General features: G+C 34.5%; 1 protein-coding gene across 3 annotated transcripts in view; it reads right to left on the reverse strand.

The window, feature by feature from the left end:
• Positions 1-8,168: 8,168 nt before the first annotated feature.
• Positions 8,169-25,317, reverse strand: part of SNX16 (sorting nexin 16) — a 31,330-nt gene continuing 14,181 nt past the window's right edge. The window contains exons 4-9 of one of the 3 annotated variants that reach the window (XM_087931463.1): positions 24,455-24,603; positions 21,197-21,266; positions 19,009-19,145; positions 18,040-18,159; positions 17,460-17,567; positions 8,169-8,296 (exon numbers count right to left, since the gene is read on the reverse strand). In XM_087931463.1, coding sequence (XP_087787589.1) covers positions 8,293-8,296; positions 17,460-17,567; positions 18,040-18,159; positions 19,009-19,145; positions 21,197-21,266; positions 24,455-24,603 — 588 coding nt within the window. In that variant the 3' untranslated portion in view covers positions 8,169-8,292. Of the gene's footprint in view, positions 8,297-9,329; positions 9,620-16,117; positions 17,568-18,039; positions 18,160-19,008; positions 19,146-21,196; positions 21,267-24,454; positions 24,604-25,317 lie in introns of those variants that run through there. The other 2 variants (XM_087931461.1, XM_026706025.2) reach the window with 2 other exon arrangements.

Here is a 25,317-nt window from a genome sequence, read left to right on the forward strand (position 1 = left end):
TCCAGAAATGGAAAAAAATGTTTTTATATTAGAATTTAATTTAGGGATAGTAGCTTTTTAATTCACCATAGCAAGGGGATACTAAGCTCCAGATTTGTTCTCAATTATATTTTAGTATTTTGGTGTTTAATTGAATGGATGGATAAACATGCTTTAAAATTTTCTCCCGAGATTCAGTAGTATGACTATTTGATACACCTTTAAAGCATCATGGTTGTATTAGTATGACTCATGAAAAATTAATGGGGAAATTTTGAGAAAAAGAAGAATAATTTTTCTGAATAGGTAATCCACATTACATGAAGGTTTTCAGAGTGTAGTGCAAGAAATTCATTCTCTTTAAGCACTTAATACATACATATTGGTAGTCAAAAGAAAGACCCAATAAACTACTCGTTCCTTGATAAATGCAGTTAAACCAAAGGTGTCAAACTTGTGGGCTGGATGAGTCATGTGCTGGCCATGTCCCCCCACTTTAGCAAAGTGGGGAAAAAGCTACAATACTTCATGTGACAACAATGTGTCATCACAAATTTGACACCCCTGAGTTAAACCAATATTTCTATTATCAAAGATGTTGGGATAAAGTATTTAATAATTCCAATTTAACGAGCAATTAGTGATACAATTACATCCATGAAAGCAGGAAAAGGTCTTAAGCCTGATGACCTATCACATTGATTATCACTTATATACATATACACAGAAACATCCAGTACAACCTGAGTTTTATAATACTTTTCTTGAAAAACATTTTCCTAGCCTCTATTAGCCTTAAATAGCTGTGATTTTGATAGCTTCTAAAAAAACCTGCTGACTATACAACTTTCTTAATATGATGCCAAAACAACTAACTGACTCCGTCGTGCAGTTTTCAGATAATACGATTCTTGATTATACATCTGGCACAATCTGGTTTTATAAAAAGGGAAGTGTCTTATGTTATTAATATAATGGATACATATTTCATAAAAATTGAAATCAATGCTTTCATAATTGTAAAAGGAAAAGCCTTTGATGTTGATATAAGTTGTTCATTTAAACATTTTAAGTCAACCTACTTTAGATAGCTTGTATTATAACCAATTATAACAAATTACAACCAACTAAATCAACACAAAAACAAAATCAGCAACACTGATATCAATCAATCCCCAGCTGTCAATCTTACATTGGGCTTTTCCCTCTAAAAGTAATTTTTAAATAATATTCTGAATGATAAGAAGGTACTACTCTGACTTCATAAGGCAAGTTGTTCCCCTTTAAGGTTCTGTGATTGAGAAGGTCCTCTACTCAACTTCTCCCTTCTTAACTATCCAGAATGTGGAAATTACAGCCTGCTTCACAAGCTTCAAGTATTCGGGAAACAGAATCTACCTAAGATGGATGGTATTGAAGATAAAAGAGAACAACCATTCAGGGCTTTATACAATATGTGATAACCAGCACCTTGAATTTTTCCCAGAAGCCAACTTGTAACCCGTGCAACTCCCATAGCATTAAGGTGCCTCTGCTATAGCACCTACCACTCAGCGGATGGGCAATTTCATTCTATGCCAACTGTAGTTTCCAAGTGATCTTCAAGAATAGTTCCATGTAGATAGAACTATAGCTAGCAATTGATGAAGGCATGGGTCACTATTGCCATGACTCTTAGTCCAAGATAATGCACTAGTGATTGGACCAATTGGACTTAACCAAAGATTCATCTAACCATGAAACGTATTTTCATAGTTTCATTTTGAAACTAAGAATCCCCAGACTGTGACCCAAAATCTTCAGGATTATCTCAGCCAAAGCTTTCTTAACCACTTTGGTACAAGAGGGCCTCTTTTTGTAATAGTACCCCCTTCCTTGCTGAGGTCCTCCTGAATCTGTTCCTTCACATGAATTTATATGAAACTTTTGAAACAAGTCTTGGTCAAATACAGACTTTGTATTTTAAAAAATTAATTGTATTAATACATAGTTCTTAAATCTTCTAGTAGTATTATGACAATGGAAATATTTTCATCAATATGTGTTGTGGAACTCATCTTAAACTGTCTACTGCATATTTCTTCTCTCTTTAAATTAAAACAATAAAACAACAAAGAGCAAAGTTGTGTTTGAGAAAATCCCTTTTCTAGAACTTAAGATGACACTTCTGTTGAGAAATAATGGTAGTAATTTCCTACTGCAAGCTTTCTCAATATGTTGCTCTTCAAATGACCCAGACTATGACTGTTAACACCCCAAGCCAGCAGTCATTGTAAAGAGAAACTGGTCTAGTGGTTAATGCTAGAAACTGGGAGATTGTGAGTTCTAATCCCACTTTAGGCGTGAAAGCTGCTTTCTCAGCCGACCCACCTTATAAAATATATAAGCATTAATAGCCAATTTTTAAAAGTAATAGCAGCAATCCTAACCTTAATCTTCTCCTGCTTCTGGAAATTATTTTTGTATGCAGTTTATGGACAGTTTATGTATGCAGTTTGTCCATTATATCCAAAGTATGCTAAATTACTCTGTTAAACTGAGAATTTGCTTATGCCACCATAATCAATGGGGCCTGCTCTAAGTATGAATAAGCTTTAATCTAATTCCAGACTTCATTTTGTGTGTGTGTGTGTGTGTGTGTATGTGTACATATATCGATAGGACTGGAAGGGGTTTAGTCCAACCTCTTGCCCAAGGCAGGAGTCCCTATAACAGAGTTGGAAGGGATCTTGGAGGACTTCTGATCTAATCCCCTGCTCAGGCTGGAAACCATATACCATTTACACCATTACAGACAAATGGTTGTCCAATCTCTTCTTAAAAACCTCCAGTGTTGGAACACCCACAACTCCAGGAGACAAGGTGTTCTACTGATTAATCGTTCTGTCAGGAAATTCCTCATTTCCTCTGATGAGTTTCCATCCATTGTTTCTTGTCCTACTCTCAGGTGCTATGGAGAATAAGTCAATACCAATTTTCTGTCACAGCCCTTCATGTATTGGAAAACTACTGATACGTCTCCCTTAAGACTTCTCTTCATTAGGTCAAATATACTTGTTTCCTTGGCCATCCATCATACGATGTAGTGTCCAGAACCCTTACCATCTTTGTTGCTCTTCACTACACTCTTTCTGGGATCTTGGATTATTTTTTTATATCATGATCAGAACTGGACGGAATATTCCAAATGTGGCCTCACTAGTACAGTACAGAGCAGAACTATCACTTCCTGTGATCTTGATGTTGATGCAGCCTAGGATTACGTTGGCTTTTTTGGCAGCTGTAAAACACTGCTGACTCATACCTAAGTAGTGGTCTACCAGGACACCTAAAGACCTCTCACAGACACTACTGTTGAGCCAGGTACTGAGTGGTGGGATTCAATTTTTTTTACTACCAATTCTGTGGGTGTGGTGGGGGCAGGGGAAGGATACTGCAAAATCCCCACTCCCTCCCCACTCCTGGGGGAAGGTTACTGCAAAATCCCATTTCCTCCCTACCCCACTAACCTGCTTTTCAGCTCCGTTCTCCTGTGCAAGGCAACAAAAGAAGACTCAGCCAATCAGCTGGGAATTGGGAGGCAGAGAAGAGATGGGGGCAGGGCCAGTCTGAGGTGGTATTTGCCAGTTCTCCGAACTACTCAAAATTTCCACTATTGGTTCTCCAGAACTGGTCAGAACCTGCTGAATGCCACCTCTGCAGGTACTGCCTATCCTGCACTTGTGCATCTGGTTTTTCTTGCCTATGGGAAGGCTCTTACTTTTCACACTGCTGAACTGCATCATGTTGGGTAGAGCTCAATTTTCAGGTCTGACAATGTTATATTTATAAGAATAGATACATTTATAAGTAATCAAATCATTGTGAGCTCTTCTTAATATATTCCTCACTTGAATTACTCATATTTTCAAATTGTTAATTATTTTCTATTAAGCATTTTTTTAGATGTTTACTTAGCATTTCATAATGGGAAGTCTAATATTGCTTTGAGTGAAGGAAGAAGCCCTCAGTAGCCCTCCTAGAATTCCAATGAAATTGAATCAGCTATTCTTTGTTATTTATTATTTATTCAAACGATTTTTTAAAATGCAGGCCAGAACAACACTCAAGCTATTTTGCGGTCTCTAGATGGAGCTGTGGATTCAATAATAATCTGAAACTCGTTTGACAAAATCTACTAAAATACTTGCTATTTCATGCTATGTTTCTCCTATGAGGAAATCCATAGCCCTGGAAATCTTAGAGGTTATGTAAATAGTATTTACTGTTTCGGTAGGGTCATTGCTTTGTGAAATCTATTTGAATCGGCTGTATAAAAACTGCTCTAGCAATAAATCTCCACTACACCTACCTTGTGGCCTTTAATGCAGCTGTTGAATTTCGGGGGTGGGGGGGAGGGGGAAGGAGAAGTAAAAATAAAAACTTGTTTTCATTTCATAGAATCTGTACAGAGGAATAAAGGGACCATTTCCTGGACTTCTTTGTATTCTTTGATAAAATATATGAGCACAGAAAGCACAAGCGATTTACAAGCGGGTGACATTACTTTGGAAACAGTGTACAGAGAAAATATTGGACTTTTAAAAATGACATCCATCTTCTTCTCCAAGGTGATTGGAAGTACATGCAAAGCATTCTTCATACTTCAGGCCTATTTATTTCACAAGCATTTTTCGGAGCTAGTCTAGGATTACTGGCTCAAAGTCATGGAGAATTTCATGACTGAGAAAATTTCCCCAATTCTTTTTATAAGCTAGTCTCTCTGTGCTGGGAATGATGGGAATTGTAGTATAGTAGATGTAGGATGAAGATGTATTGGTCTTGTCATCAACACATTGGGAAGGCCTTAGAATAAGGAAGGATGCTTTAACCACTAAGCATACCTTTCAGTTTATATTCAAAGGTAATAAAAAACAATTATTTCTATTAGAAAAAAATCATCATTGCTCTTCAACTATGTCACAGAATAGTAGCTCACCAAGACCATATAGGCAGGAGTTGGCACAAGTAGCACTGAATTCTGTGCTTGCACAAGGAAACATCTTTGGAGGTAAGAGAGAGTAATCTTACTAATGACTCTACTAATAAATTGGAATTTTCACAATGGTCTCAAGTGCCTGAAGAGACAAAACGCTTTGCATTCTTTCCATAAGGACCACCCCTATTCTATTCTTTGTACAAAAATGTTTTTAGTTATACTAATGCTCAATTTTAGGCCATCCTTTTATTTTTATATTTCTTATGTGTGCCTTAATTGACTTTTTGCAGAAAGCCAATACAAAAACATTAATTATCAAGAAATATAAACAAGAAATATGTTTCATTGTTAAAAAGCTAGCTATTAATGAATTTGGGGGTTTATGAAAAAGATCAGTGCAGAATTGTGAAAGGGAACACAAAAGTGTTAACAGTTTGATATTTTTACTAATGTCTCAAACAACTGATGTCTAGTGTCTAAACTTCTGAACCTTGGGCTTTCTAATTCAATCTGCCTTTGGATTATGGATTTCCTGTCTGGCCACTCACAGAGGGTCAGATTAGGTAATCATACCCCTTCAGCCCTTATTCTTAACACTGGTACACCACAGGTTTGTGTGTTGAGTCCCTTATTCTATACTCTTTATATGCATGACTGCATTCCCACGCATGCTAATAATACTATTGCTAAATTTGCAGATGATACAACGGTGGTGGGACTCATCTCCGGGGGTGGGGGGGTGGGGGTGAGTTTGCCTACTGAGATGAGGTGGACCGGTTGCTTTTGTGGTGTGGAGACAATAACTTGGTCTTCAACACCAATATGACCAAGGAGCTTATAGTGGATTATAGAAGGAACAGATCAGACATCCAGCCCTTGCTTATCAATGGAGACCGAGTGGAGCAAGTGGCCAGTTTTAAGTTTCTGGGTGTTACCCAGTGGTGGGATTCAAATTCTTTTACTACTGGGTCTGTGGGCGTGGCTAGGTGGACGTGGCAGGGGAAGGATACTGTAAAAACTCCAGTCAGAGGTGGTATTTGCTGGTTCTCCAAACTACTCAAAATTTCCGCTACCGGTTCTCCAGAACTGGTCAGAACCTACTGAATATCACCTCTGGTGTTACCATGACCTGGGGTGCTGACATTGCAGCCCTCGTCAAAAGGCCCCAGCAGAGATTATACTACCTGAGACTTCTCAGAAAACAACTAAACGAAAAACTGCTGGTGACCTTCTACTGCTGCACCATAGAGAGTATCTTAACTTACTGTGCCTCTGTATGGTTTGCCAATTGCACAGTGTCAGATAGGAAAGCACCCCAGAGGGTTAAAGTCATTGCCCAGAAGATCATTGGTTGCCCTCTCCCCTTTTTGGAAGAGCTTTATAGCTCCCACTGCCTTAAGAAAGTTCAAACCATTCTCAAAGATCCATCTTATCCTGGGCACCCTTTTTTTGAACTATTACCATCTGGCAGACAGTACAGAGTAATAAAAACAAGGACAAATAGGCTGAAAAACAGCTTCTATCCCAGGGCAGTAGCTCTGTTGAATTCTGCTGTATTGGTGCAGTGTCGGGGGTTTTCAGTTCAATGTGTGAAGGGTGAAGGATGTGTGTTTGTGTTTATTTTCATGTTTTTGGTCATGATGTGCACTGAAGATGGTGTTTGATTTCGTTGTACGAGGTGCAATGACAATAAACTAAACTAAACTGATAGATCTAGGTTAAAAAGAATTCCATACTGTACCACTTAAATAGGGATTGATTATTTTTAACTCAGCCTGTCAGCAAAACGTCAATTAAGGAGAGGGTCTTGCTGCAACATAAGGAATTGAGTACCTCTCTGTCAATGTTATATAGATTTATTCTAGCAGCTATAATAGCTGCTGGATTATAAACCTATTCTGCCACACACAGAAAAATAGTATTAATTTTAATATTAAACTTCTTAGGGGATTTACTCAGTGGTGGTTTTCTACCGGTTTGGCCCGTTGCTTCGCATGGCACAGCTGATTGCCACGTTTCAGCTGTTGAAGACATGGAGAGTGCAGGATTGCAGGTTAGTAGGAAACCCTTTGCGCATGTGTAAAGCATGTGTTTGGCATATGTGTGCATGAAGCGTGCCCACCAAGCCACATCCATAGAATCGGTGGTAAAAAATTTTTGAAACTCACACTGGATTTATTTAAATATTTTAGCACATTTATTTATAATTTAAACAGCCAGAGGTATTATATTACTAGAGACAAGTAACTTTAAGCTCCATTATGTTTAAGAACATATTTAATTTTCTGTCAAGTCAGTGAAACTTCAAGTATTTTTCAAACTAATTTTATCTCAGTGTTCTGAAGCCACATTTTCTGAATCCACACTGTAATCACACTGAGTTTTAACAAAGCCACTATTAAACACTAAAAGGACCAATGCAATTTGCCATACAGAAATTTGCACTTGCTAATCTATGGGCGAGGATACAAGTATACCAAATTAAGCATCCAAATCTAGTTGGGCAGTCCAAGAATTGAAGGAGTTGTCATAGCCACTATTACTTCCCTCGGATCAGCAGTTCTCCCTCTTACTCCTTAAGGTTTCTTTTGTTCCTTTGTGAAATGGCCACTATGTTCAAACACTACTTTGAATTTGCGAACTGAAATTTTTATGCCTCCCTGATCAAGAGACTCGAGCGTTAAGTGAGAATATAGCTACCCCCTTGAGCTTTATTCTCACTTTAACATCTCACACGGTACTATTTAAATTAATCATGTTCCTTCAGCTACTGAAGGACTCTTTTCTAAAATAAATCTATTATTTTTTGAATATGAAAAAATAGTATTTAATAAGATGTGCCTTGTTAAAAATACTATTTTGTGAATTACCTCAATGATTACTGATACAAGTTTTGTACCATAGGACAGTTTTGGGCAAAAGTTACGGCCAAGGGAGTCTTTGATAGTTGGACAAATTCTAAATGAAGATTTCCTTTAATTAATCATCTTTTCAGCTAGATTGGCATACAGATTTAGAGGTTTCCTGGCAACCTCTGATATTGTATCAAAATATTAAATTTGATAGATACCCTGTCAGAACAGTCTCATTCTCTTTCAGAATTCAATTCTTTTGATTTCTGAAATTCCCTTAATGGCCAATTGCAATTCCCAAGCATTCCACAGAGTGCTTTCTGAATTCACATCATGGACAAAGCTTTTGCTTCTCTCTCCTTCACCTTCCTCTGAGTAACCTTAAGTTCTACTTCAATAACCAACTTACATAACGATGGCAAAATATGCAATTCCAATGGGATTTTCAGATCTGAGTGATGGACTGGGCATGCTTTCACGGCTTCATCTGAAAGAATGATACCAATTTTTCAAGACCCATTGGAAAGATTTTTGAGAAACCATACACAATGCATTTTAAAACCGAGAAATGTGCTAAAGAAATGCTTTCTGGTAGGTGTACAATATATTCTACAGCTATGCAAATAGTATTTGCACAAAATATCCATCCCAAACAAGACTTACAAAACATAGAATGTAGAATCATAGTGCTGAAAGGAACCTCAGAGTTCTTCTAGTCCCTGCTCAAGGCAGATACCTCATACTATCCTTATACTATCAAATAGTTGTCCAGTCTATTTTTGAAAACCTCCAGCGATGTAGCATCTACAACTCTTGAGCAGCAAGCTGATTGTTCTTGCTGTCAGAAAATTTGTCCTTACTTATAGGCTGGATCTCTTTAGCAAGTTCCACCCATTAATGTTTGTCCTGCCATCTGGTGTTTTGAAAAATAAGTCAATCCACTCTTCTTTGTGACAGTACTGGAAGACAGTTATCACGTCTCCCTTCATCCTTCTCTTTGATAGGTTACACTTACCTGGTTTTCTCAACCATTCATCATACAATTTAGCTTCTGGACCCTTTATCATCTTTGTTGCTCATCTCTGCATACTTTCTGGGCTTGGTCCAGAATTTTGTATTGTGACATCAGTATATCATAGAAATGTTATCAACACTATTAGGGTAGAAATTCATTCATATAACCCCTTATTTTCTATAGGAATATATTCCAAGTAAATGAGCACGAGTGAATTTGAAACACCAAAACAGTAATTCTTTATGAATCAAGATGAGTTACTAACTTGAATAGTGTTTCCACAGTTTGGAAGTAGAATATATTTGATTTTAAATCTTGCCCATTGAAGCTTTTCATATTGAAAACTGTTGGGAGACCAAGTCCTTCCCACAGAACAAACCGCAATTTGCTAATCCTCCAAATTACTGTCACTGCAACAATTTACAATCCACAGCAAGTGAGATAGGGTGCCAGATCCTCCACCGAGGAAACAAAGGAGGAAAGAAAGTGCACAAATTACCATTTCCAGAGGAGAGATGTTTATTTGGGAAAAGAAACTACACATTTAAGAAACTGATATGCTCGTGTGATACTTTGTTGTCCCAATGTAAAATGCTTTTTGTTTGAACAGATCAGAGTTTACAGATGCACACACTACTAATGATATGACATTTAATATCAATAAGTTAATCCCTTGGCCAAAGGCCTTATTTAAACCAAAGAGGGGAAAAAAAGAGGTATAGCACAGGGAAAAGGGATTCTGTGGAATTTGGAATGTTACAGCACATAGGAAGTGATTCCTCCTGGGCAATCAAGCTGAAAAAAATAATTGGCGGCAGTGAAAGCATTTTTTCTAAACTTTGTAGGGGTCACAGGATAAGGAGGAAGTTTACCCTTCCCTTACAAACTTGTACACTTATGCTTTGAAATTCCTCCCCTACTCCCCATTGCAAATTAAAGAAATATTTTCTGTTGGCATGTTGGCTTTCTTACCTCCCCTAGTTTAAATATCATATACGGTAGAATGAATTTTTGGAAATTACAGCCCTGGGCTTTTGCTTCTTTTTCCAACTATAATTTCCCAAGTTACTGACACCCAGGGATCTCTAGGAAGCAGATTTGGAACATAGGGCAGTAGACTTCAGATTTAATGCCTGTAGGGTCAGGCCTAGTAATATGGATTTGCGAAGCATAGCACCCGGAATTAATTGTATGGGGAAAGGTCCGCACCCAATTTTGCAGTTTCCTTTTATCAATTTGATTACCTTTCTATCCTTTAATTCTTCAAGGAGCAGAACAGTTTTATTCTGGCTCTAAATGATTAGAATGGTGTTTCCAAAGTAATGAGATGATCTGAAGAGTTTGCAAGGCTGAAAAAGATTGTGTGTGTGTGTTGTGTGTATTATATATAACAGATGGAAAAATAAATTGGATTGATAAAACTGAAAAAATAATAGAAATTACACAAACATGATTTTATGAAGAAGAGGAAAAAGTCAAAATGAATGCAAGGACTACTCAATTAAATTGCCTGGGGAAATGGAGTGATGTGTAGGAAGGAAAAGAATACAGAATACAGAAGGGGTTTTAAAGAGGAACACCTCAACATGAGCTGATCACATTCAATCACAAAATTACTATCAGTTAACAAAGAGATTTGGAGAAGGGTAGATATAGAATTTTTTCCTGCAGAAAGGCATTGTTGCCTCAAAGCTTGAATAAGAACATTTCACTCTGCAATATTTTGATTTCAGATTCTATTTACAGTTCCTAATACTTACTATATATTGCTACACTTCTGCAGCTTTCTTTTCTTTTCTTGATTAAATCTTTCTTAAATCTTTTCTTGAAATAGGTGCAGTCAAGTCAAGATTGCAGTCAGTCTTCATCACTATACTGTCTTTTTCGATTATGACTTGTTGTCCATCAGGCTGTTTGCTGTCCATACATATTCCTTGCTACTGCAATCAAGTCCATCCACCTTGCTACTAATCATTCATCTCATTCGGTCCAGTTTCTCACATTAGAAACTTTTCTTTGGGGGGGGGGGTAAATTTTATTTGAGTTTTTACACACACACACAAAAACATAATACAAATGAAACATCTTTTTTGAAAGTAGCATGGTCCCAGGTTACACTTCTTCGTACAGACACAAATTCAATTTCATGCTCATTTTTATGTTCTGTTCCATATCTTATTGCTATTTTACATTTTCTACATAGCTTTTCCCCTCTTTTAATTTTCTCAATTTTATTTTGATTATCTCGTCTCAATTCAAATCATTATATTTATACTTTGTGTGTGTCCTGTTTCATATCATCTTTTCTCATTAAACAAATTTTCTCCTGTAATTACTAATTGGAGTATGACACCTTTATATCTTTTAGTTTTATCCATTTAACTCTTATTTAAGCTTCAATATATACCTTAAAGTTATAACATTCAATATAATACATAACTTCCATTCGAATTCTACTTGGTACATTCTTAAAATACACACTATATTCTTAAGAAAACATTATAAATATATGTAATTAAAACACTCATTCCATTCCAATTCAATTCTATCATTAATATTAATGTTCATTAAAATCTTAACTTCTTTAACATTACTTTTCAATTAAATATCATACTTCTTTGGGAACAGTTATAAGCTTTCCATAATTAATTTTTCCCCCTATTCCTCTTCACTTATATTTTATAAAACATTAAATAATTAAAATGTTCCCATCCTTTCCTAATTCAATTCTCTCATTCATTTTATTTCATTTATTTATTAACAAACATTTCAGTGGGTTACGATAACTATTTTATCCATCATTTTAATCTACATTATTTCATATTTTCTAAAATTATTTCTATTTCTAATATAACAATACAATCTTATGTACCTTTACAGAATCCCTTTTTCAGTTAAATTTTCACCCATTATCTCTAAATAGGCCCTGTTTCTCTATATCTTGTTTCTGTCCTTTGTAACTTCTTTTCCTTTCCTTCTTCCCTCTCTTCTTCTCCCTCTCCTTTTTACCGCCTTGTCTCTCTAGTTCTATTTCTCTCTTCTGTATTACCCTCTTCTGTTGCTTTCCAATGTTATACTTGTTTTTCAAACTATTTTTCTTTTCTTTGGTTGTTTTTTTAAATCTTAAACTTTTCATTCTCTTTTCCCCCCTTTCCTTTTTCTTCCCCACATAAAATTACTTGTTCATTAAAGATGGCTTCTTCTTTGTCCCAATCTTCTTGTTTTGCAGGCGTTTCTTGTTGTTTCTCATAGTTCCAAATCTCCATTTCTAAAAATTGAAATATGAAGCCAAAAGAGCTTCTTCCTTCTTGTGCATCTTCTTTACACTTTTTAAGTTCCATCTTCAATTCTTCTAAAAGTGCTGCCATTTTGAAAACTTTTAAACAACCACCCGATTAATTTTAGTCATTCAAATGATATAATCAAAAATCCAGAGATCACCAAGTAATCCAAATACACCCAAGCTGTTTCTTTTTGCTTCTTTTTTCCACTTTCTCTTCTTGGGGTTCTACTATTTTGTTGCCAAGTTTCAGTTAAAATGTATCTTTTAGAAGTCTTGTTAAAGTTTTACTGTAGATTCCTTTTAATTCCAGGCAGTCTCCTCCCTTTTTTCCAGATCCTGCCCTTTTATTCTTTTTTTCTCCCTTTCCCGCTTTTAAAAGCTTTTAAGTATCCAGAAATCTTTATTATCCCTTTGACATTTTATTTTCAGCTTCAATGCCTATTGATGTCCAAGTGAATTTTTTTTTTTCCAATTTCTTGCTTAGCTGTCAATATAGGGAAAGGGAGAGAAAAAAAAACCCCAAATCCTTTCCCTTCTCTCTCTTTCGCTGCTTTAAAATCTTCTTTGGGAATGTTACTTTTTTTGTAGTTTAAATTCCAGGGTACCTTAGTTGTTGCTTTTGCAGTTTAACCCGGTTAACCAAGACTTTCTCTTCTTATCTTCCTCCTGCACATTCTTTTCTGGTCGAATTCTTCTTTGAGGTGGCCATTTCTGACCACCACTGCAACCACCTTCGGGAAAGGGAGTAATGGCCAGCTGAGGAGGAGAGATGCGGCTCTCCTGAACCCTGCTGGCAGTCTCCCCCTTCTTTACCACCTCTACAGGGTGGCTTAGCTCCGAATCCAGCCGGCTCGGGGTGCTCCAGCGGCGAGCACGGATTGAAAGTGCACACGATCGCAGTTTTGGTCTGTCCGTGAAGCTCAAACCGGAAGTCCACATTAGAAACTTTTCAAAGGAGCTGATTTTCTCATGATTTCTCCAAAATATGAGCGTCTGGTAATTTGCACCTCAAGCAATAATTGATTTGTTTTCTGAGTTATGCATGCCATTTCCAGGAGTCTGCTCTAGCACCAAAGTTCAAAAGTATCAAAACTCTTTCCACATTCTCATCTTTAACATCTTCTATTTGTTAGACTATCTTATTTTATTCTACCAAGACCTTTCTTCCACACTGATACCCCAGCACTCCCTTTTTCAGCTGTTATGTGTACTCTTTTTTCATACAAATAGAACTTTCTGGCAACTAATAATGTCATTTTGGGGCTTTAACAATATCTGCCAGCAAATAAATATTAACTTTTTAAAATAATCAGTCACAAACAAAAAAAGCCCATTGGCAATCTGGTAGACCTGGATCATGAATAACACGAGTAACTTATGAAAAAATAATTGATGGTAGCTTGGGAATGTATTTTGATACATTTAGATTCTGTAATCCTATAAACTAAATTGCAGATTTCTACTTAGTTATTCTACTTAGTTGAGTTTTTGGAAAAGACAAAAACCTGAAAAGTTCTTTAAAATATGCTTAAAATAGAGTTTGGATTCTTGGAAGATAACGGAAAAAAGGAAACCAATAACAATAAAATATTGGAATGCTGTATTATTAGCAGTTAGACGAAAGAACAAATGATATTTTAACATTCATAACACACATGCTTTTACAATTTATCAATTCCATTAAGCTGCTTTGATTTCAAATTCAATCATTAAAAATAGATTTTAAGCACCTGTTCATAACATCCAATGAAGAAAATTAGGTTTTGTTATTTTTCTTTAATCATTCAAATACAGCATATACAGATAATGATTACAGTGTTATGCAATGATGATTATATAGTATATGATTGCTTTATACTCTCAAATTGCTCTATCAACTGTTTGCACAGACATATCAAAGGGAAAAAAACTCACAAATTGTGCGGAAATTACCTGCATGTCTGCTACACTATGATGGACAGGAGGTCACAGAAACAAATGTGCTGCATGTGTGAATTTTAAGAATTTTGGAACATTAAAAGTTCTAAAACCTTTTAATGATTGCAAACATAGGCCTCCTTTCTTCTAAGTGAGTAATCATTAACATGGATTAGAATCTCATGTAACCCTATCTTTACTCTTCCAGCAATATTAAAATTATGTTAACAAAGTTGCCCATAAAAAGCATAACCTGTATAGACAATAGGTCACTAAAGCTTAATAAAGTATGATTAAAGTACTATAGCTTTATGTTGCACATAACACAAAGTTACACAGTTAAAGTTTTTGATGCAGTTCAGTGAGGAAAAAGATGGCCTGTTTTCTGTTTATATTGCAGAAACAAATGGGTGCATACAGAACAGGGTAGAAGAAGCCTATGCATATAGTGTGCTTCTAGAATTAAACTCACATAGCAATTACCATGAAGTGCAATCTATATAAAACACTCTGTATTTTAAAATATTGATTGCAGGAAAAACCAGAACATAAAATAGATCTCTTCAGAGTGATACTATTCTGATCTTAAATGTCTCCTGCCTTTGGATAATTATTTGGGAAATCAAATGAAGGATATTTTTAATGTATGGCTACTAACAGAAAGCATACTTGATTTTCTCATTTTAATAGCCAAGATTCCTTTACTATATAGGAGAAACTTTAAGTTTCTCTAAATCAGGGGTGTTAAACTCACAGCTTGTGGGGCTGGATGTGTCAAGTGCTGGCCCTGCCCTCACCCGGTTTAGTGAAGGAGAAAAAAGTCCCAGTATATCTCATGATGCCGTCGTGACGATGTGAGTTTGACACCCCTACTCTTAATTGCCTCTGGAATTCCTGTTCCAGGGATGTAATTCCAAAATAATTTCCTACTCTGCTCAATTATACTCCATTTCCTTTTCATACGTGCTGCACCCAGTTTCTACATTTCTTTGGAAACAATAAGAAGAGATTTCATCCCCCTCCCCCCCCCCGTGCGTCTTTACCCCCAGATGAGAATAATAATAGATGTAAGCCAATAGTACCAAGAAATGGAGGAAGTGGGTAGTTTGAAGGAGAAATGAAAAATGTAGAAAGTAAGATTAAGAGAAGTAAGGAGAGTACCACATATCCTGTTAATTTCGCCAACTCTCTATTTACCTTAAGTGATAACATGGGAGTAGAGATTCATTAAGATATGGCATTTACTCTGTTCTTCAAATGGCCCCCCTCTTGGGAGGCAACAACATTGTATAGTGAAAGTTACAACACTGTTTCATATCTATGATTTTGAATCTTTCCTGTGTGGAGATGCAGATGCCTGAAATAAACTTTTCAATAATTAGTTTGTTGACTTAAAAGACCAGCCCTATAAAATTCTCATCTAAACTCTTATACAAAATATACCTTTAAAAAAAATCTTCAAATCTGGAAACTGTATTTTACAACTACTGGATTATACTTAATAGTAGGATTTCAGCATTTAGACATTGTGTATTTGTCTTTGTGTCAGGAACCTTGAATAAATATTTCATACCTAGTATATAAAAATACCACACCCAAATGTTTATCTGCATATGAACAAAATATCTGGTGCATCAGGAGTTTTGCTGTTAGGCCTGTTTTTGAATTTTGGTAGAACTATTTAAAAATATATCAACATGTCAAGTAATAACATATAATATAGGACTAGATCCAACCATGCCATTCTGTATTCATGGAGGATCTGTATCCAGAGAAGTTCATAAATGAGAGGAAAATAACTATTTGTTATATCTCTTCAATTCCTGAAGACTGCTTGAATACTGAGAGACTTTATGGACAAATTCAAGATGGGAGTGGAAGTTGTAGGAATAAACAGTAATTGAGAAATCTATATGAAAGTATACCTTATACTTTCATACAATGAATATATTTCATAATATTTATAATGCAGGTGAAACTTTGATGTGTAAGTGTGACACAGGTGAATGTGTCACTAAAGTCAACTTTAATATGAGGAAGCTTTTACCTTTACTTTGGCTTTTGAATTTTTTTCCACAAAAGACAGCAAAAGATCTCATGTAGAAATCTTTATTTTCCTCAGACAGCTTTATACAATTCTACAGAGTGCTTTTCCTCAGACCCAAAATTACAAAGTGAACATTGAAAAGTCCAAGCACATGGAGACGTGTGTGCTAACAACATTAAGATAAACAAAGAGTAAATGGCATAAAGAAGAACAAAGCTTGCATTCTTTTCACGGGAAGAGGAGACAAAAGGCACTTTGAGCAAACAGCCGCTCAGCAAAATGTTTCTGAAGATTCTATAAAGCTGACGCATACTACAGCAAACATATGTAACAAACATAATAGAAAGAGACATGATTGTGCAAATCACTTCACCTTTTCTTGATCAAAAGGTATGCATGGGTGTTTGTGTGTGTGTCTCTGTATACGCATATGCCAGTGATCCTGACACAAGGTGTGTGTTTACAATAAAGTGCATTGTTGGGCATAACACAATTTGTATGTAAGCTACAGAATTCCTGGTATCTTCATACAAACTGCAACTAGATTTCATTAACGGTGCAGAAGTATGGCTTTAACAAATGGCCATTATCAATCATATACATATTGAATAGGTATTAAACAGCACACTTATGCATAAGTAACAAAGTAGGAGGTAGTGTTTTTATATATATATATATATATAGCATTGATTATGTAGCAAAATTATCATAAGATTTAAAGAAAAAACAAGTACAACGTTAAATCAGTTTTTACAATATTTTCAAGTGTATATGACTATCTACAGTATAACTAGGCTATTATTCTTCCTCTCCCATTATAAAAAACTCTTAATCTTATTCCTATTTCTGAAGTATTATTTTGGTACTTTAAGCTTTTCTAGTTTATTGCATTAAAACATACATATTTAAATTTATCACTTTAAAAACATGAGAGATCATATACTGTTTCTGAAGCCTGATGGCAGTATTATATTTCCAGAGCATAAAGTTTATCCTATATAAAGAATCTGCAAAAATCAGATACCAAAAGCTGCCCATACAAAATAGTCACATGGTAGTAGTAAACAGGTGTGACAAGCCAAATGATAATTGACATTTAACCTTTATCTACTCTGCTAAATTATACACATTACTTAGGATTCTAGGCATAACATAAACTTAACCAAAGTTTTTATATATTAATATAGTTCTCCACATATCAATATATCTTAGATAACAAATGAATTAAAGCAGCAGCACTGATTATTCTTCTTGTGTCAAAAATGTATTCTGAATGATTTATGTAAACATTCCTATCATCTTCAGTTCTACTGCTGTTGCTCAACAACTTCCAGATAGATCTTTTTAAAAAAAATAAAATAAAATAAAGCAAAACAAGTCATGCTTACATCTCATCTATATCAGCAGTATATGCCACTTCGGCTACTTCAATTTCTGGCACAAAGTTTTCTACCAGTGACCCACTCCAAGAGGTTTTCCAATCCTCTTTTTCAGACCTGCAGATTCAGATCAATATATTTACATTAAAAATGTGAGCCAACAAGCTCTTTCTATCACTCAGTTCTAATATGTGCTAGTTTGGGGACACTGTCTATCTGCAAATTGCGGGGCTCATATTTTATACAATACTCATATCCTACAAGTTACAGTGCCGTGTGATTTTTTTCAGCATATAGCCAACTGGAAAGATATCGGCATCAATTAATTAACTTTTAATTTCAATGTCATCCAATGACTTTTTAAGCGGTAGAAAAGCATTGGAAAACCCAAGTACGTGCAGAAACTTGAAGACAAGTAATATAAAAATTACTATGTTTGATTATAATGAAGGCACAATCTTATGGAAAACATCTCCAGCAAAATGCCTGAAATGTCTGCAGCAGGTTACCCCAAAGGACTGTTCTAAGCTTGCAGATGATTTGCATTTCAGAGCTTAACTTTAAATAAAACTGCTCAATGATCATTTACCGGCTGTCTTCTTCCAATGTTCTTTGATCTGCCTCTGTTGCGGATGACTCCACTTCTCCACTGCATTCACTTCCCTCTCCTGACAATTTACAAGACTTTGTTTCCACTAAATTTAAGTCCCTGTAACAAAATCAAGGCAGGTCTTTTATTTTAGCTGGGAATTATTATTAAAATGTCTCTGGGGAAAGCTTCTTTCATTGGAGAAAACTATGCACGTGTATTTAAAAGAGTCATTGCATTCAGTGGAGTTTTCTCCTAGAAATTCTTTTAGAGCGCAGCTTTCTATTGATAGAACAAAGCAGTAATTTTCATTATTGTTAATATTACGTAGTCAATGTATGCTGAAAAATGTCCATTGAAGATAAAATAACCTCTGATACCATTTATCTGGTGTCTGGATTATTAAATTGAATGTTTCTGAATTATTAAATATAAACAGAATATTTAATTCTGAAATGACCTTTGCCAGAAAAACATTCCATCCTGAATACTTATTTTTCTCCCTTAAGAGACTACAAACTCTGTTGCAATGTTCGTGTTCTCCTTTTCAAATAGAAGTTAAGACATGATACGGGTTTTATCTCAAAGTCTCACACATGTTCTTGGTGGAGAGACAGAACTTAAAATTTCCTCTCTGATTACCATATCAAGTGTTTCCTGCCTTTTGGGCCCCCCTGGGGAACTGGACAATAGTAAGATGGTCTATTATTAATATCCCTTTGTCAATTTTTGTTCAGCTGTGTTTTACAGTTTTTAATACTTTTAATAATTATAATTGTTATTTGTGAACTATTTTTGTAACTTTATTATAGGCCTCCCAGAGTCATTTCTGTTGTAACAGTTGGGAAGCTATAGATATTTGAAAAATAAATACATACAAGGAAGCATTCAGAGTTCCTAAAGTATTTGATTCCAATCACTAGGTATGATAGTGAGATTTTGTGGTGAGCAGCTTTGTTTCAATCTTACCCAAGTCTTTTCTCCATTTCATTTATGTACAATTCTTTTTCATTTAACAACTTTTTCAGAGTTTCCACCTCTTTTTGTTTTTCATTAAGTTCCTTTTGGAGCCGGTAGTTTGTTTCCTCCAAAGTTTCACAAAAAGCCTAGAAGGAAATTTAAATTTTTGAAAGTAATGTTCTATCAATGTTCTACTGATATCCTTGTACTAGAAAACTAATAACCTGAAAAATTATTAATTTTTCTTTTGGATAAACCTTTTATTTGATCAGTTAATTTAACCAAAAAAGATGACAACATTGTGTAACTGCCTCAAACATTTCTATTTAAAGATAAAAGTCAAAACTGAGATGGGCTATACATTATTTAAGTAAATAAGCCTAAAGGGTATGTACGTGTATATGTAGGTGTACTCACACTGTTCAGATTCTGAAAGACTAATTATAGGATTCTGTTACACCTTAACCACAATAAAAACAAGCAACTCAAGAGGATGCTCAAATATCTCTGACATGAAAGCCCACTGATAGCCTCAGCAGATCATAGAACTTAACTGATCTTGTCTGTACGCACCTGCTAATTAGGGCTGGTCTGATTAGTCCTTGGATGAAAAATAATCAGTGTATGAATCCGGAAGTTAGAGTTGGAAATTAAAGATGCACAAGATGCAAGATGACAAAAGCAAACAATGTTTTTGAGAAAACTGCATAGATGTGTCTTTATGAAGTTAAACCTTAGAATGCCTTTTACTTTCTGTTACACCTACCATATTGTGAAGTAAATTATGTACTTAAATTAGATACTTTGGTTAAGATAACCAAATAATTTTTGTTAGATTCCCATTTATCATTCATATGTGACGAATATTTTATGGCAGTTCTGCATTTTCATTGTATGTAAATACAGTTCTTAAGTGCAGCATTCTTCCTTACAGCAAAATATTATGTGTATAGAAGAACTATTTAATGAAGAGAACTATGAAGCATTGGCCAATAAACAATTGTTCTCTTAAAAGCAAATCTATAGTTAATAGTGAGAAGTTTGCAGTTCATAATTTATCAGTGCCAGAAAACACTAATTTGGTAGGATATCTCATTTGGCATTTTTTAGTCTTTTCAGTTAACTACTGAAGTTGTTAGATATATCCTCCCAGTTCTTCAATTGTAAAACACCCTGACAATACTATTTATATGCTACAGTTAAAAATATTTGGGAGTTGGTATTGGATATAAAATAAGTTCAATCTTATTTAGGAAAATCCAAATGAGCATCAAAAGCCTTATGTAAAGCTATTATTCTTTTAAGATTGCTAATAATCCATTGTAAATAAAAAAATAAAAATTAAATTCATATTAATATTCATAAGTACAACATACTGTATAGCATTCACAAAAACAAAGAAAAATTCTGTAGTGTCAACACTAAGCTGTTTCAATCATATTTGCTGGAAATAATCCCAAACGATATATTATTCTATTTATTTCTGCTTAATGGTAGCAATTTTATGAATTCTCAAAATACTATTTGTGCTATGTCAAAAAAATTAATGACTCTAATATATTCACAAAAATATGACAAAAATACTTTTTTTTCTTATTACAATAACAGTAAGATAATTTAAATAAGAAATTATTGATAATGCAAATATATCAACTACCTGTGATAGATTTTTATTTCATTTCATACCTGGCTTTGTATTCTAGAATTACAGTATATACAGGACAGGCAAACACATGATATTTAATGTTTATACAGAGAAAAAGAATAAAAAAGGCCCATCCAATTGTACATCATAACCGAAATGGTTTCAAAAGCCTATAAACTTACAAATAAATCACATCTAAATATAAATATAACAAAATAGAACATACACATGGCATGAACAAAGCTGTGGAATCTCTGTGTAGTTAATTATTATATTTCCCAAATTCTTTTCCCCACTGTCCTATTCTTTTCACTTTCACTCTTTTATTAAAGCCATCTCTTTGCATTTTGGTCCCCAGCTCTGCTCATATATAGTTCATAGTTTATTCATTCAATCTATTTTGCTACATGATGACCATGTTGAATTTATAGTTAGAGAAAGAACAAAAAGTTGCTGCTATTCACATGAAGGCACTATGTGATAAAATTTAGGTCACTTTGCAATTAAAATCTTCTCTTCTATGATAAAAACAAATTCCTCTATTGCACTTACCCTGCTCTCTTCAAGGCTATCAAAGGGCCCCGGAGGGTCATCCAAACAAAGAAACTCTCTTACTGCAAGGCTTTGAAAAGAATGGAAAATAAGAGCAATTGATAAATAAGAGCAATTGACAACGAAAATACAAGACAATGCATACTGGGAATATGCCAAATGCTGTACAGTAATGCTTCCCCAAATAGGAATTAACTGCATTATTAAAATTTATAAAAGCAGATGCAAACATAATTAGAGGCAAAGATTTGAACATAATTTTCTCTCTAGTAAGCATACATGTTATTAAAAAGAATGAAATATTTTGAAAAGGTGGTTCAAGATAAAAATAAAATTAATAGTTCAACTACACATCATTTTCCTTGAATACAACACGTCATGTGTAATTGAATTTTAAAATAATCAACACCATTTAATGCTATAAATGGCTTACTTGATACACCAAACTTTTTCTTCCTGCCTTTTTGTTCAATTTATGCACTACAATATCCAAAAAGATTCCATATAACTGCAGTTATAGATAAGTATGATTCCACATTCTTTTCCAACAGATTGCTACATAATCCAATTTGCAGAATTATTTCTTTTAAGAAGTCTATCCTAAGATTTCAATCAAAACCGTAAATAGCTGTGGCTATAGCATGAAATACTATCAAAATGGGGAAAAAAAACCTTCACATTAGAACAAATATGAATGAAGACATTCATTTCAGTATATCTATTCCATATATATTAGCTTATATATTTTTAGAAATAAATTATTGTTTAAGTTTTCTTAAAAACATTGCTTTTTAAAAAAAAATACATTACAGGTAATAGTATCTGAAAAATTCTAACACTACAAAGTAAAACCTTATTATTGACTGTTGTCATCACAAAGTTCCTACCATAAAGTTACAAAAGTCCTTTATTTTATTTTACCATCCTCCATCCATCCATTTGATTTAGTCATCTAGAGGCAACTTTATATTACAGCTCCCCGCCCCTCCCCAGGAAAAAAACCCCAGTAGAGGGAAGGAGAAATTATACGGTACTAAAATCTACCTAGTAAAATGGAAACAATACTCTTTTTCTTCATGTAGTATGTTTGGAAAAGGTCACCTTTTGAAAACGTAATTATGTTACAGTGGATATTTTTTATCAGTAGCTGAACAGCTTCTTTGAAAAGAAGTGAGACAGGCTGCAAAAGGCCATCTCATAAGTTTATTTTATGAAGTATTGCTGCTTGCAATTTGTCCTGGATTTTATTTGTTCTGTAACACATTGAGAATGAACTGTCAAGTTAAAAGGATAATTCCAAAAATACATACCTATAAAACTGAATATTAAATAGCCAATATCAAAGCATGATAATAAGGTGTACACTTCTACGCACTTAACTAAGAATGTCAGTTGCCTTTACAAGTAATTAGTGATGCAGTTTATAGCCTGTATAACAGTGGTCATTCTATGTATACAAGAAGCAAAGTTTTCATTAAGAAAAAATGCAGCTTAAATGTGCAATTCGGTAACTCTCTCACAACCACATTTGAAAATAAGCCTCACATGAAAATATGTTTCTAGGAGCTAGATAAATATGGACCAAAAACAAACAAACAAACCCCCAAACCCAACCCTCACACAGAAGTCTTAGTACAGAGAACCAACTAAGCTGTTGTTTGAAACAAGTTGTAATGTAGCAAGCTACTTTAATTAAATATATTTTGTGTAATCTAACCATATAGTGGAACGGGTCGGCCAGCAAATTGGCTAAAATCTGGTTGATTTGGGTTTTTGTTAGCAGGATTTCAGAAAAGAGAATTTTAGGTTTAGGGTTTAAGGCACCTGAGAGCTGTTACAAACTACTGTATTGAGATTATAATTTAATAGCAATGACACTTAAACCCTCTCTGAGTGGTTTACAATGTCAGCATATTGCTCCCCACAATCTGGGTCTTCATTTTATTGACCTCAGAAAGATAAAAGGCTGAGTCAGTCTTGAGCCTGTCAGGATCACAGTTAATAAGCAATATGCCTTTAACTCTTCAATAACAAGATAAAAGTAACAATTATAAGTTATTACTTATGTGTCTTCTACAAAAAATTATGATTTATAGCAGTAAAAAATATATATATATTCATATCTTGCTTACTAACTATGCTGAAAACAGAAAAAAACACTGAATTCCACTTTTAGATTTTCTTTCTTCTTTCTAGCATCGAGCAATTAATATCGATAACTGAAGAAAAGAAGAAAGAAGACAACTATATAGCTTTAAGGTTTCTTCAGTTTTGAATATTCACACATGGGCAAAACACACTAATAAAATCCTATTATTATCATCCAGAAATGTTTGTCACACAGCACTATAGAATCAGTAAAGTATGTTTTACTACATTTCATACATACCAGAAAAAATATAAAGAAGAACATGCACTCATGCTTTAAGAGTTATCTTGATACAATTGGAAACCAAATAGCTAATCAACAACGCCTTCGTTTATTGTTGTGTTTATTTACTCCTTAAAAGTGAGATCAGAACTTATTATTCTTTTTTCCCAGATACTTGAAGTATTATTAAAAAAATAATATTTAATATCCACAAAAGCAGCCAAGCTCATAGATTTAATTAAGTCATAGTATGTCTGCTGGTAAGTTTTTTTTAGCACATTGTGAAAACCCAACCATTGTGTCTTATTCAACAAACCATGATTAAGCAAAAATAAAGCTAAAAATAAAGCCTTTTCTACAAAAGTATTCTGAAAGAAGTTTGTGCAGCTGCCAATATTAAAGTCTGAAACATCTGGGATAAACAACAAATATACTCTAAGATTACTCAAATCAGGTGCCTATGCAACAGAGTTGACAGTTGTCTACCAAGTAGTATCTATTTTTGTCACTACTGTTTCTGTCTCATTCAGTCATCCACACATTCCCTGCTTCTGTATTGAAATATTTAACAAGAATACAAAAGGTACAACTTTTCTCAACCAACTCTCAATCGTTATATCTTTTATCCATTCTACTCTGTAAAGACATTACAATCACTATTGTGAATCTCTGTTAAAAAGAATAAAGCCTCTGAAATTGAACCTTGCAGTCTCAGAATTATTTAAAATGTAATGCACTGCATTGCCAAATTCTTCTTGTCTTATTAAATACTTTGTTTACAGAAGAAAATTATTTACATCCTCTGAAAAGTAACAGTACCATTTAAATGAGGAAAGGAGAGCTGCAACATCTGCTAAGATGAGAATAGTTTAAAAAAAATTACATACCAGTTGGCAATGTCTTTGTGAGCTACTAAATTCTGTAGAAATGCTTGGAGTCCTAGCTGTCTATCTTCTAGGAAGTCAGGATTGTAATTATCCTTGAACCAACGCTTTGGGGGCAATGCCAATCGAAAACCAGGAAACATATCTTTCAGCTGAAAATATATATCAGAAGGTTATGGTGTACAGAATCATAATTTCTGTAGATAAGAGGGAATAGTAACATTATACTATCAGAGTTATAAAAAGTCAGTGGTTAAGGCATCAGGCTAGAAACCAGGAAACTATGAGTTCTAGTCCCACCCTAGGCATGACAGCCATCTGGATGACTTTGGGCTGGTCACTCTCAGCTCAACCCACCTCACAAGAATGCTATGGAGAAACAAGGAACATTAAGTATTTTAGATGCCTCAGGTTATTTATAAAAATAATAAAAGTGGTATAAATAAGAAAGTAAAGTAAGTAAGGTAAGTAAGTATATAAATAAGTAAGGGAAGGTAGGATAGGGTAGGGTAGGGTAGGAAGGTAAAAACAGGGAGACTGTGAATTCCAGTCTAGTCTTAGGTGTGAAGCCAGCTAGGTGACTGTGGGTTAGTCACCCTTTCAGTCTTAGAAAAAAAAGAATTGCAAACCACTTTCAAAGATCTTGCCAAAAAAACAGCAGGGAAGGGATTTTTTTTTTTCATCCAGGAAGTCATCAAAAAACAAGACTGAAGGAGCCTTCATACATGCACACATATGCCCACTCACAGTAAAAGAGTTATAGCAGTTTAGCAAGGATGCTAAAATGCATTTTGCATTTCAGATTTGTATTAACATTAGATTAGCAACATTTCCCAAAGTTGCACTCTCCAAATTAGACAACTTTT

This window comes from Pseudonaja textilis, chromosome 3, assembly GCF_049901715.1.
Source record: "Pseudonaja textilis isolate UNSWEBS1 chromosome 3, rPseTex1.2, whole genome shotgun sequence".
Classification (NCBI taxonomy): domain Eukaryota; kingdom Metazoa; phylum Chordata; class Lepidosauria; order Squamata; family Elapidae; genus Pseudonaja; species Pseudonaja textilis.